General features: G+C 40.9%; 1 protein-coding gene across 4 annotated transcripts; it reads left to right on the forward strand.

Moving 5' to 3' along the window:
- The first annotated feature begins 1,215 nt into the window (after nt 1-1,215).
- alkal2b (ALK and LTK ligand 2b) lies at nt 1,216-9,658 on the forward strand. Of its 4 annotated transcripts, none has more exons than XM_026301393.1 (7): nt 1,216-1,717; nt 1,865-1,977; nt 2,386-2,590; nt 5,296-5,343; nt 6,734-6,814; nt 8,473-8,552; nt 9,403-9,658. In XM_026301393.1, exons 2-6 carry the CDS (start codon nt 1,918-1,920, stop codon nt 8,535-8,537), a joined length of 459 nt encoding a protein of 152 aa, XP_026157178.1. In that variant the 5' UTR covers nt 1,216-1,717; nt 1,865-1,917; the 3' UTR covers nt 8,538-8,552; nt 9,403-9,658. The 4 variants fall into 4 exon arrangements, with proteins under 4 accessions (XP_026157178.1, XP_026157180.1, XP_026157179.1 ...); XM_026301395.1 differs by having other exon boundaries at nt 1,865-1,944; XM_026301394.1 differs by having other exon boundaries at nt 1,216-1,713.
- The last annotated feature ends 4,041 nt before the right edge of the window (nt 9,659-13,699 follow it).

The following is a 13,699-nucleotide window of genomic DNA, read 5'->3' on the forward strand; positions in this document are numbered from 1 at the left end:
GATACGGGGCATCATTTCTCCTGTAACCTCCCCTTAAACCCTGTTTTAAAAAGCATCAGTGCACATGTAAACATACACCACCTGGCAAGAAAATCATGATTCCTGGTAAATCTACATTCTTACACACACAATGTACATCTGCTAATGTGTTTGCCTATCTAGTAGTTGAGTGAGTTGATATCTGATGGAGCAGATAAGCAAATAAGGGTGGAACGATTATATCAACAGGAAGAGCATGTGTGTTTAATGCTGAAGTTTTGATAGTTGCCTGGTTCCCAGTCCTCGTTACTGTGTTGTTGTTCAGTTATGGTTGTTGTGTTACCTTGTGCGCCATGTCTGTGCTGGATACTTCCTATTTGAGTTGTCCTGTAGTGATTTAAAGTAGTGCTGGCATGTTTCCACCTTGGTTTAAAGTCCTTTGTCTCATAAACATTTCCTCTGCCTGTTCATGGGAAACAACTGAGATGCCAATGGCGCCTCTTACTCGACTGCTTACAGGCTTTTGAATCACCCTGACAGGTCCATGAAAGTCTCCATTAAAAACTCCTGCTACCTTCTCTGGAATCTTCTGGTGGCTCTGTACTCCTCATAAACCCCTAAAGTACTCCACAGTACTCCTCAAAACACCTAAAGTACTCCACAGTTCTCCTCATAAACCCCTAAAGTACTCCACAGTACTCCCCGTGTACCCCTAAAGTACTCCACAGTACTCCCCGTGTACCCCTGAAGTACTCCTCGTGTACTCCTGAAGTACTCCACAGTACTCCTCGTGTACCCCTGAAGTACTCCTCGTGTACTCCTGAAGTACTCGGCAGTACTCCTCGTGTACCCTAAGGTTTTCATCTCTTTATAATTGTTTGCCCACTACACTTAATTTGATTGACATTTCAGGGAGAAACGTTTGCAGTCACTTCATCTTTTTACCCAGAAGAGCCACCTGGCCCCGAGTGTCCAGGCCCCTGGTGATGCTCATACCGACAAACTGCAGCATCTCACAGCAACACGCTGGGTGACATATTGTTGTCGTTAATTGCGAAGTGTTTTGTCTTTCCGCTAGGAGGGAGTGGTGCAACAGGCAGCAACTGTCATCTGTCAACAACTGTCTTGATGTGTGTGTGTGTGTGTGTGTGTGTGTCTGTGCGCGCGCGCGCCCGCAAACTACGCATGCACAGACGCGCCACCCCCGCCTCCTCCTCCTGCGTTTCCGTAGTCTGGCAGAATTGGAGAGGAGTCGGAGGGTTGTTCCTCAGAGGAGGGAAGGAGCGCGCGGTGCAGGCAACTTGATCAACCTGATCGATTCAGTCAAACGGCAGCACGCTGCCGGATTCAGACATTAATCCTGGGGAAGGATCTGACTGGGAGTCCTCTCTTCGGTCCGGAAATCGTTGACTTGAACCTGTCCAGCTCTGCCGCTTCTGCTCGAACCGGCTGATGAGGAGGATGGTGATGAACGTGCTTCCCCCGCTACACGCGCTCCTCCAGCGACCCGCACCGGTCTAAAATGACACCGGACACCGGTGCTCGGCACGGGGCTCGAGTCGATAGTAACCCGGGATAATCACACACAAAAAGACAGAAATCAAACTTTGAACTTCAGCACCTGGTGACAGCAGCGCGACTCAGACGAGCCGGGACCAAACACCCCGGATCCGTGAGTGCTAAGCCGGGAAGCACCGAGGGGCACCGAGGCGCGCAAAGAGCCGCGAGGGAGAGGCAGGTAAATTTCACTGTCAGAGCCAGTTTGTTCAGAGGAAAAAAACATCTCACTCCTCATGGAAACGTCTCTGGTGCTGCAGAAAAATGTGTTGCAACATAACTCTGACACAGTTTCGTAAAACTTATTTTTTTTTTTGCGTTTTCACAGATTCCAGCCTTTGAAGACGTAATGGTTTCAGCTCGAATCAAACGTTTAAAAACATGTTAAAACTGCAGCAAACAAACGAGGTAGCTACTAGACGCACTATCAGTCCAGTCCAGGTACTACAAACGTTTATTTCAAAAAATTCTTAGAAAGAAGGAAAAATTCTGCAGCAAACACAAAAGTTGAAACTGGTCATCTAAATATTTTGCCCAATTTAATTTTTAGTTCGGTTTAATTTAAAGGTTTAATCAAAAAGTGTGTGACAGTGAAATAACCTGCAGGCATTTTAATGTTCCCCACACCGTCGCCCGTTTATTCCTGTCTTGGCCCTTCTGTGATCCTGTGAAGTGTCGCAGGTGTAATTTTATCAAAAAAACTAAAAGCCAAAACTGATGCAGGTGATGGGATTTGACGAACAGCTCCGGTTGAGACACCAGTTTATACCCAGTTAAATATTTCTCTTAAATGTGCCCAATATTGAATAAATGTCCGGATGTTTCCAACCGTCTGTGCGTCTCCCTAAGGTCCGTATAGTGATGCTGCCCCTGCGGCTTCCGGTCTTGTCCGCGCTGCTCCTACTGCTCCTGGTCGCCGGACGCTGCACCCTTAGGACCTCGCTCAGAGGCTCCCAGGCGGACAGAAGTGTGGATGCGCTGGAACAAGCGGCGGAACTCACCGCACACGGAGGTCAGACCCTGGAGAGACAGAGCAGGTCACGCCATGGAGTGGGTAAGTACTACAAATACTACTAGTACTACTACGGTCTGATAAAACCTTTGTAAGAGATAACGCGGCCTGTGGCCACACTTTGAAACAAGAACTCGGGACCATTGATGGAATTTCAGACGATGGGCCCCTGGGCACAGACACGGTTTGGGTGGCCACATGAGTCTTAGTCAGTTTGTGCTGCTCTAATTATGTTGTTTCCAGCTGATGGTGAAAACGTGCAGAGTATCAGGGTCAGTAGTGGAAGTGTTCACTCTTTCACATCCTATACTTGTAAAATACCACTCTGTAAATAATTCAACTTTTGAGAAGCTGGAACCATCAAATGTTTTGCATTTCTGTGTGGGGAAAAATGGTTCAGTTAACAAAACAGTTTCCTGTCTGTTGAGTCATTATTCCAGCATAGTGTTCATTTATTGGAAGCATCGTGTTGTACAAACGTTTCATGGGTTTTAAATCTAACATGAACTTGTAACAAATTTTTACATCATTGTAGTGGAGTAGAAGTATAAAACCACAGGGTGTGAAAATATTCAAGTGAAGCACAAATACCTCAAAATGTTACAGTTAAACAGATACTGTGTGTTATTTGCAGTTCAAATGTCAGCATTTACTGCAGTAATTTGAGAATTTTAAAGTAAGTCAAAATAACCACAGTTCACTTTGGGTTTAAAGAAAGATCAAAACAATCCAGACTGGGTTCATTTCATTGGGCAAAAGGCAGAAATACCTCAGAAATGATGCAGAGATCTGTGACTTGCAGCCTGTTGTTGAACACTCACTCAGGAATATTGTTTGGATTCAGGACATGAACCTCCACTTTAACTCCTCAGTGCATTTACAGTCGGGTCCATTAGTGCGACTGGCTGAAGCCAAACCGTTGTGTTCTCTGGGGACGACTTTGGCTGAGCTAGTTCACATGCAAACGTCAGATCATAAGTGTGTTTTCATCCACCTGTTTCTACTGAAACAGCGGTGGAAAGTAATGAAGTAGCAGCTTTATACTTCTACTCCACTATATCCCAGAGGCTGATATAGTACTTCTTACTGCACTCGGTGTGTCCAGAGGCTGATATAGTACTTTTTACTGCTCTCGGTGTGTCCAGAGGCTGATATAGTACTTTTTACTGCACTCCGTGTGTCCAGAGGCTGATATAGTACTTTTTACTGCTCTCCACTTGTCCAGAAGCAGACATAGTACTTTTTACTGCGGTCGGTGTGTCCAGAGGCTGACATGGTACTTTTTGTCCAGAGGCAGATATAGTACTTTTTACTGCACTCGTTGTGTCCAGAGGCTGACATAGTACTTTTTGTCCAGAGGTTGATATAGTACTTTTTACTTCACTCAGTTACTTTTCCAATGACGGTTTTTCTGTCCAGTGAAAACTTCAAACATGTGAGATCTTGTAGAATATGAAGGACTGCTGAAATTGAAGTTTATAAAGTACTTCAAACTGGTCCAATCTTAAACAACTACTGCAGTGAAGTTCAACACGTACATTAATGCAGCAGGAACATTCTTCCAGATCCAACAGTAATAGTCACAGTAATAGTAGTTTTCTTCTTTCTAGATGCTGCTGATCATTGAGAGAGGTTTTAGTCATCATGGTGCCCAGGTTGAAGTTCCCCCTGGAGTTTTTGCTTTTGCTTTACAGAATCAGATGAATCAAACAACATACAGTAGAGTCACCAAACTTTTAGCTTCTTTAAGTAAATTTGGATGCTGATACTTTTGCACTTTTACTGCAGTAACATTTTGAATGCAAGCCTTTTACCTGGAACAGAGGGTTTTTATTCAGAACAAAGTATTTGCATACTGTTACTGTAGTGAACGATGCAAGACCTTCTGTCCACCTTGTTGACATAGTCTGGCTGCTGTCCCTGGTGCTAATCCTGAGACCACCGGCTATGCTGGAGCTGTCCAAGGTGCTGGGGATTAATAAGCAGACAAGGTTTTTGGTAAAACTGACAGCAGCTCTCACCTTAAATCAGAAACAGTAAGTTCAAAGAAAACTGTCAAAAATACATCTAAAAAAATGATTAATCACACTGAAAGTATTGACTGACAAATCTGAACACACAGACGTGAAACAGTGTGAACACCAGTAACCATGTGATTATCGCTCCTGTCCGTTCTGAAAAATGTCAAAGTTGCTTAGAAACAAAGGGAAAAGCTTCTTACATATTTTAATACATACAATACTTTTTTCTTTTTTTTTTTGGTGTGACTAATCCAGTGACACACCCATGGGTTCACTGCAAACACTTGCTGCTAATGGTGAAGTGAGCTGCCTGTAATGTGGACACTTTAATTAATCGGATCACGTATAGGCCAAAAACAGGAAGTTGTGTTGTACTGTACAACTAAGCCACTGTGTCTCACCTCAGCCAGGTGTAAATGAGTGCATCACGATTGATCCTCCAGCTTGGAAACTTTAGTTTGACAGAACAACGCTCAAGGTGACCTTAATATGGTGCCTTCATCAGGAGCTTCTGCCCTGTTGACTGGTCTGTGGATTGAGTTCACTTGGTTGTTGTGAAGTCTGTGATCAGGTGTTTGTTTCCAAATACAGATCAGAGTGATTCTAGGTGGAAACTGAATTTTTGTTGAGTTGCTACAAAATCAACTTTCTTTTGTCTTTTATATCACCAATGTGCTTGGAAGGGGACTGTTCTTATTAGAGGTCATTTTTTTCTTTTTCTTTCAGAGCCCAAAGACACCCAACACAAGGAGAGGTTCATCAAACACCTGACAGGTATGAACACCAGCAGTGCCTTACAGAAAGGATGACACCACATACAACTTAAAAGCATTTTTGCCATCATAAAATCAGCAAAGACACGTTTAGTTTTTCCCTCCATTGTTTCTCCTTTGTTCCAGCCCATCTATGTAAAATCATGAAGCAGCAACATAAAAATTCAAATTTTAAGCATTTTCACTTTGTTAAAATCAAACAAATCTTTTCTTTACACACCCCAGAGTGAACTACCTCTTTAAAAAAAAAAAAAAAAAAAAAGAAAAAGTCAGAAAAAACAAATTAATGCAGAGGTGTTAATAAAACCATTAATATTCTGAGTAGTTGCAGGTAAATCACAAAGAAAACCTTTAGACACTACCTGTAACTACAGCATCAGTAATAATAAGTTAATATCAATCAAAGGGTACAGTGGTTAGCTCTGTCTCCTCCCAGCACAAGCTTGTGAATCTGAACCATCAGTCTGAACAGTTGCTCCATGTTTGTCTGGGCAACAGAACATAGCAAACACCCCTGAGTCCATTAGTGGTAAATATTTGTAAATATAACAGTCATTATCTGAAATGCTTTCTCAATAAACATATCCATACACTGTATTTATAGCTTTTTTTTTTTTTTTTTTTTTTTGAGTACTGTTGGTTTTGAGAGACACTGCAGTGTCATCCAACATAAGACGGTGATTCACAGGTATTTTCTTACATCCCTAATCATAATGTAAATGTCATGACCGACCTGCATTTCCTGTCCCAGACTTTTATTTTGACAACTGAACTGAAGGATGCTATGAACAAAGTTTGGCTAAGTTTTAGAGAGGCGACATAAAATGGTAGGTTTTCCGTTTATTTCTTTTTTTAAACAATTGGCCGTCATGTTTTACAGTATTGTAAAAAAGCAACAACAATCACAACAGTTGTCTCACCAGAAAGTCGTTACAGTGACTCACTATGGATAACGTGAGTTAATTAGAGTTAAATGCCAGCTCTTATAAATCAAAATCTCTAGTATGCTAACATCAGCTTTGTTGCTCTTTTATAATACTGTACTGTTCTCTCTTGCATGTGTTTTTGGTATTTGTAGCATTTAGCTGTTGCATTTGTTCGTTTATGTGATTGCAGCGTTTTTCAGTTGCATTTGTTTTATGTGTTTGTGTGTTTTTGGTTTTGCATCATTTCTGTATTTGCAGCGTTTGGTCGTTGCGGCATGTTTGCCCGTCGGCCACCGTGTTTGTGTGTGAGATCACAGGTAACTGGTTTTGTGTCCAGCTTGTGCAGAAACATGCGGATGTCGGAGCATCTGTTACATGGTTTAAACTCAGATGCAGCTGAGATGTTCTGTGAGGGCCATGTAGTTGTAGAAAATAACTTTTCAATCAGAGTATTCTGTTTTTCAGGTCCTCTCTACTTCAACCCAAAGTGCAGAAAACATTTCCACAGACTGTACCATACCACCAGGGACTGCACCATACCCGCCTGTGAGTACACGCTTATTTCACTGCCCCGCTAGTTCGATTCCCCCGTTACAGTGTTGTGTTGCTGCTCAAGAACAGACTGAGACATGTTTTAACACAAATACACACACACATTTTTGTCCACACACTCTGTCCAAGATAAACACTGAGTTACAGGCATGAGTTAAGATCATAAGAGCTGCTGCTGCTCTGACACGATTACACTGATAACACACTTGTAGGTCTTTGTGTTCATGCCTGTTTATGCCTGTTCATGCAGGGTTTGTTGTTCTGTTGGGTTGTAGCAGGAGGCAGAAAGTATCTGACTAACTGCCATAACTGGAGTGTTACCGTTTTGGGACACGTTATGTTTTTCTTATATCTGACATCTAAATCGCTGTGTTGGTTGTTTATTTATAAAAGAAACAGCTCAGCACAAATTAACATAAAAAATGTAGGAGGTAAAGGGGTAAGACACATAATGATTCTGAGCTTTTTTGATATTTCCCATTCAGACATCTGGTGGGTTTTGTATACGTATTGTAATTATGGAATTTTAGTTTTTATGTAACTGTCACAGCTTCTCATGTGTGCTCGGGGATATTTGATACAACCTGTTGAATTTGACTGTGTGTGTTCTTTAACACAGTGATGATAAAGTTGTACCACATCATATTTAGCAATGCTAGCAACATGATGCTATGGAAGGCAAAGTCCAGATGGAAATATCTCCCCCACTATTGGATAGAAATTGATTCAAAAGTGGTTCTGACAGTCCGGTTCCAATCCAACATTATTTCTAGAGCACTTAAAAAGCAATAGAGTTGGCCAAAGTGCAGTACACCAATATTAAGAAAAATAAAAACTGAAAATATCTCTCTATATGAAAGAACAAACAAAACAAACATTTTTTAAATAAGAAGAGAACAGAATTGGTCAACATCTAAATTAAAAGTCGCAGAGAAAAGGTGTTTTTTAAGAAGGGATTTAGAAACAGGGAGCAAATCTGCCATTACTTCCCCTCTATTCTGTAAAGGCATGATGGGAATAAATGCTAAATAAAATATGAAACCATTATTTTTTTAGAATAATTAAATAAGTTAAATTAGTTTAAGTTTGCTTTTCAATCCATGTTCATGTCGGCCAGAGAAATTAACCATCCACAATATGAAAACTTTTAATGCAAGATGCAGTTTAAGTACAATTTCTAAAGTTATGTCGTCTGTAGTTTTCAGTTTTTCCAAGTGCAGGATACAGTGTACAAACCAGGAGCACATGATCAGGGGGGAAACATTCTGAATCCAGTTAAATGGAACAAAGAACAATTTTAATAACAATTTTAAATGTTGCACTGAATTGCAATAATTGCTGCTAAAACGTAACAGTTATGGTTAGAGAGTTTACCTGTGCGGTTCCTGCTGTGACATGTCAGGTGTGATATTTCTGGGCAAATTCCAAAGAGCTGCATGACAGAAAAAGTCAGGGAACCAATTATTATTTAATTCACAAGATCACTTTCACAGCATTTATCAAATGAATTGGACAGCTTCGGTTCGAGCCTAACAGTTTTTAGCTTGGCCTAACACAACCTGGGCCTCGTGATCCTCCAGCATGTCTGTTTTTAGAATATGTCCACATATTTTTATTCACATATAAACACACACTGTTTTCTCCCTCTGCAGATTATAAAAGATGTGCTCGTCTGCTGACTCGACTGGCCAGCAGCCCTCGCTGTGCTGAAAGATAAACAGACCTGGAGATGGTAAGACTGTTTTAACGCAGACGTTTATGTACACAGACATAATATAAACCTCAAACCCCGTACCGTGGTGTGCCACAACTCTGCACATTTTATTATGAATACTGCTGTAGTTTATTCCTTAGGCAGACTGAAGTCACGCAAAGCTATTCCTCAACTGGGCAGACTGCATCAAAAGGGGTCAAAGTTCAGAACAGGTGGAATAAACAGCCATACAAGCCAATTTATTTTAAAAAAACTGCTGCAGGGACCAGTCACTACAGCTTCAGGCGAGCAGGCCTTCTGTGGAGACCACAGAAGAGCATGAACTACTACAGCACAATGTGGCAATTGTTCATGGCCAACAGCTGAAAAAATTAATCTGAAGTTCAGACTGTTTACCATAAAATCTGACAAAACCAGAGTGAAGAACCAGGAGAAGATAAAGAGCCAGACACCAAACCCTCAGCTGATACCACGTGACAGCCGCTGTTTCCGACCTGATGTGAACAGACCAAACGAGCTGTTCTCAGACCAGATCTGGTCCACCTACATATCTGGTGCTAGATCTGATTCCTGTCCGATGTGTGAGTGTGTGAGCTCCGTCAGAACGGTCAGATCAGAATCCGTGTGGTCGTTTTAACGTCTCCCTCCTCTGCACATGTCGCCTGTCGTCATCATTCAGTGTGGGAAACATCAACATGGAGGATGATTTGTGCTCATGTTCTGTCACAGCTCCTGATTTAATTCCGCTGTACATAAAAAAAACCCTGAACAAGAAAGCTTTATGTTCACACACAGTATGTTTCAGCAGTAAAAGGGTTTTTTCAGCTGTAATTTTATCATCACATCTCTGTCAATCTCTCCTTAACAGCCCCTGGATAGAAGTGTTACCATGCTGAGGTGGGCGGGGCATCCTGACATGGTTCCATCAATGACGAGCAGCAGCAGGAGTTCTGCCGCCAATAGAAAAACTGCAGCCAATGAGCTTGTCTGACTTTGACCAGATATGTGTCTGTTCTGTTCTACTCTTTTCTTTTCTGTTTTGTCCACATCCCATTCAAATCCTGACAGCACCAATGAATGTGGTGTCCTCAGCCTAATGTGTGTGAATCCAGGGCCTGGTTCAGCATATGGGTCTGAGCCGTAGACCTCCATTGTTGTCCAAAAACTATTAAAAACCCAGCGGGGAGCCACACCGCTGACCTGGCTCACATGGTTCTTCCTCACCAACAATGGGAGGCCCGTCTGTTTCCAAAAACCAGCTCCAGACACTGCTGTGAGCAGAGAGAAGGTGGAGAAGCAGTGGAAACAGAGACCAGTTGACTCTTTCTCCCTTCAGAGATGGTAAAAAGTGACCAAAACAACAAAAACGCAGAAAATCACCAACCTTTGTGCTTAATTCTGTGTTTGATTTAAATTCTTTTCTGACTGCTCGAAGCTCATTCTTTTCAGCGGCCTCTCTACTCTTTTTACCTGTGAATCTTCTGCAAAACCACACTCGCCTTAGTCTGCTTCTGGATTCTCCTTTGCTGGAAACCAATCATCATTCTCTCGTATTCATACTGAAGAAGTTACCATTCATCTGATGACTGTTGATTGTACTGGTTCTGGTGGAACTGCAGGAAGTTTTCAGTTAAAACACTGAGCTTTGAAATAGAGAACATCCATTATGACTCCGAAACATCTTTTTTGTCCTCTGAAACTTTCACCTGGGATTTAGCCGTCACACTGGACAGCAGTATTTTGGTTTTTGGACAATATTTATCTTCAGTTTGAAGCTTTACACCAGGAGCTAAATAGACTCCACACAAGATGTTTTTTCTGTTATCTCTGAAAGAAACATCAGTTTTGTTACATAATACTTAATAATGTGATATTAATAATATTGCAGTATATTTATATTGTTGAAGCTGCCACCTCATGTGCAATATGTACATAAAGAGGAATAAAGACGTTTTATATACATATTTTCCCCAAAATGAGACTTTAATTTTTCTGTTCTGTAAAATACACAAATTAACTTTTTTTATATCAGTTCAGCAAAACAAAGCAGTTTTTATCCCAAATTTATCTCTTTCACGTTCTTTAGTTTCTCCCATTAGTGCTAATAATACAGTAATGTTTTTAACTTAAGGGTTGCTTGTTTTAAAGTAACATGTTTATTGGAAATCCTATTTTGTAATCAGTTATCATTTGAGATGCAAGATTAAAACATTGTGCATCATGAGACACAACATCTGGACTAGTTCAAGGCCAGGGTTTTAGCCAGCGTTTTCAGTTTCTGTTAGAAATTAAACCAATCTGTCCGAATTTGCCGTCTCGGGATGACCTGGGTATGTTCTGATGAATCGGTGTCAGTGACAATAAAAGTAGATCAAGCTCTAATCTTCTCTTGAACTCAACGGTGTTTATCTACTTTAGTCAGGCACTGCTGATGACTCAGATGTATATTTCAGCGTTTCGCTCCACTAGCAAGTCTTTTTTAAAATGAGAAAAACTCATTTACTTTCTCATGGTCATCCACCTGCTCCTATCAGAGCTAGTCTTCTGTCCTACCAGTAATCGTCTGCACTAAACTTTTTACATGAACAGCTACTCTCCTGACTTCCAACTCTCCCGTTGCTTCTCTCCAGATGGATAAACTAATCTACACCTGCCTCCTCCCATTTTCTTTAAAAATTGATATCAGCAGATCCAATTTCTCCCAAGCACTATGCCCTTACATTTACCCATAATCCTATCCTCTTCTTTTAAAACTGCTGTCATCAGCAGAAAGACAGATTATTTATTGGTCAGTATTTGCTCATACATTGTGGGTCGAGCTGAGGTTGTTGTTTTTTTTTTTAAGGAAGGGAAGGCTAAGAGAAACTGTAATTGGCTTTTTTTTTATTTTATCATTCCCTTACTTAAAAAAAAAAAACCCTAAGTATTCATTCTTCCTTTTGCTGGTTTGTATTGAGTTGATGCTGCGTCTTATTATGTATCTAGAGATTTTGTCTTTTTCAAGTGTCACTTTCCACCTCTGTCCTTGCATTAGATTCTGGGCTGAGGTACTTTTCTGGGAAAGCAATTTGTTTGAAAGGTGGAGTCTTGAATTAGGTGTAATTAAACCTGGACTCACAGCACACCAGGATCATTCACTCTACTTGGATAGATGCATAGCATACCACGATGAAAACCAGTGTCTATATTTAACCTAGATGTGATCAGAAACAGGATCTGATTGTGCCGACGTCTGTCGGCTGCTGTTGGAGGAGTTTATTTCTGACAGGGCAAACCACATATCTGAACTGTTGACTTTGGCTGCTGCTGCACAGGTTCATGTTTGAAGTGAATATTTCTTCTCCTCTTACAAATGAAAACTGAGCTGATCTGATTAACTTCAACAGCTTGAAACTAGCAGAACCTTATATTTTTATGTTCAATGCAAATAAATGCAAGCTCGAGATGTCTGAGACCATTAAAAATTTCCAATATCTCAGAATCATTTTGCAAGTGCACAATTTTGACTGGACTGTTAATGGGATAACAACTGTAGTGATAATAGCCATGACACAACTTTCCAAAATGTCTTTAATTATAAGGTTTGTCTGTCAAAGTGTCAAAAGAGTGAAAGGTCTGTCTGTGTCTGTGTCTGTGTGTGTGTGTGTGTGTGTGTGTGTGTGTGTGTGTGTGAGGGTGTGTGTGTGTGTGTGTGTGTGTGTGTGTTTGTTTGCTTGCAGTCCGACCAGCTCTACTGCAGTTTTGCGAGCGACTTGTATTCATCATGTTACAGACAACAGGTCCCGCCTCTACTGTGTGTGGACGTGGACAGACTTGGCTGTGGTTCATGTGTTTGCTGGTTTGCTTTGTTCAGGCTGTGTCAGCTGTCACTCAAACTCTGGAGTAGAGCAAATGACTTGACCAAGGTCACCTCAGGGTGTTTTCAGACCTGTGCTGTTTATGTTCAGTTTCTTTTCTCAGGAGTGTCAGATGAACCAAAATGCATCGCTAAAAGGAATCAATCTGGAATTTGTTTGTGATTGGTCTGGCCTCAGGTGTGTCCACATCTCATCTGTTTGGTTCCTTTGAATTATTGTCCTAGTGTGAATGTTGTCAAACTAGGTTTAGTAAGCTGGTGATTTCAGGGTGATGACTAACAAATTTATTTTCTGCAGTTCTTGGTTGTCTTTCTACATGACCCAGTTTCATTAGAGCATTTTCTTCTGACTGCACTTGAAGAAAATTCCTGACTTTTTCTGACCTTCATGTCTTCCAACTAATAATGGACTGTTAAGTCTCTTCAGTCAAGCAGTTCTTGCCATACTATGGATTATTTCAGGAGTCGAACAGTTTTTTTGCTGTTTACACAACATAACTGATGGCCTCATTAAAAAAGCACTAAGGTCCCAGTTAACCTTTGGCAGAACTCCTTTGTTAAAAGTGAAAAGCAGGTGACTCCCTCACTATTAAGCTATTGCCACGTGTGCACAGCTGTCAAAACAACTGGTGGCTGCTGTGTTGAGCCTAATATATGAAACACATTTGGCTAAATATATTCTTCTATATGTGTTATTTTATAGTTTTATTATCAGCAGCATTTCCCAAATATATTAGAAACAAAGGAAAAACACTGAACCCCTGCCTTCCACCCCGAAAGACAGCTGGGATAGGCTCCAGCAGATCCCTGTGACCCTGGATAAAGAACAAGTGGGTATAGAAAATGGATGGATGGAAAAACACTAAATGAGAAAATGTATTTACATTGATCTACAGGTGGTGCTAGTGCACCAAACAACAAAGTGCCAGCAAACCGAGCAAGTGGATGCAAATAATGCAGGTGGCAAAATGCATGTGTACAGATGTTTTATGACAAAAGGGGATAGTTCATATTTGTCAGGCCACAGTGACTGTAAACTGTGAGCTTAAATATTACTTTAGCAGACGTCTCCTTATTGTCCTCTTTCTGTCTGGCTGTTTTTAATTATAGTCCATTCGCAGAAGTGATGAAGGAATAAGACCCTAAACTGTCAAAAGAACGAGTAAATAATAATAAGCAAATATGAGCTCCTCCATTGGATTTCCCACTAATAATGAGATATTTTACTGACAATATCCTACTAACAAGAAAACATGGCCCACTACCAACTTCTGTAGATTTTTATGCCTTGAATTCTTTTCAGTTTTAT

Source organism: Mastacembelus armatus, chromosome 2, assembly GCF_900324485.2.
Source record: "Mastacembelus armatus chromosome 2, fMasArm1.2, whole genome shotgun sequence".
Lineage (NCBI taxonomy): Eukaryota > Metazoa > Chordata > Actinopteri > Synbranchiformes > Mastacembelidae > Mastacembelus > Mastacembelus armatus.

Coding starts and splice junctions, on each gene's coding strand:
- alkal2b (XM_026301393.1), top strand. CDS start 1,918: ATGTTAAAACTGCAGCAAACAAACGAGGTAGCTACTAGACGCACTATC. Junction 2,591..5,295: donor CAGGTCACGCCATGGAGTGG/GTAAGTACTACA, acceptor TTTTTCTTTCAG/AGCCCAAAGACACCCAACAC. Junction 6,815..8,472: donor GGACTGCACCATACCCGCCT/GTGAGTACACGC, acceptor CTCCCTCTGCAG/ATTATAAAAGATGTGCTCGT.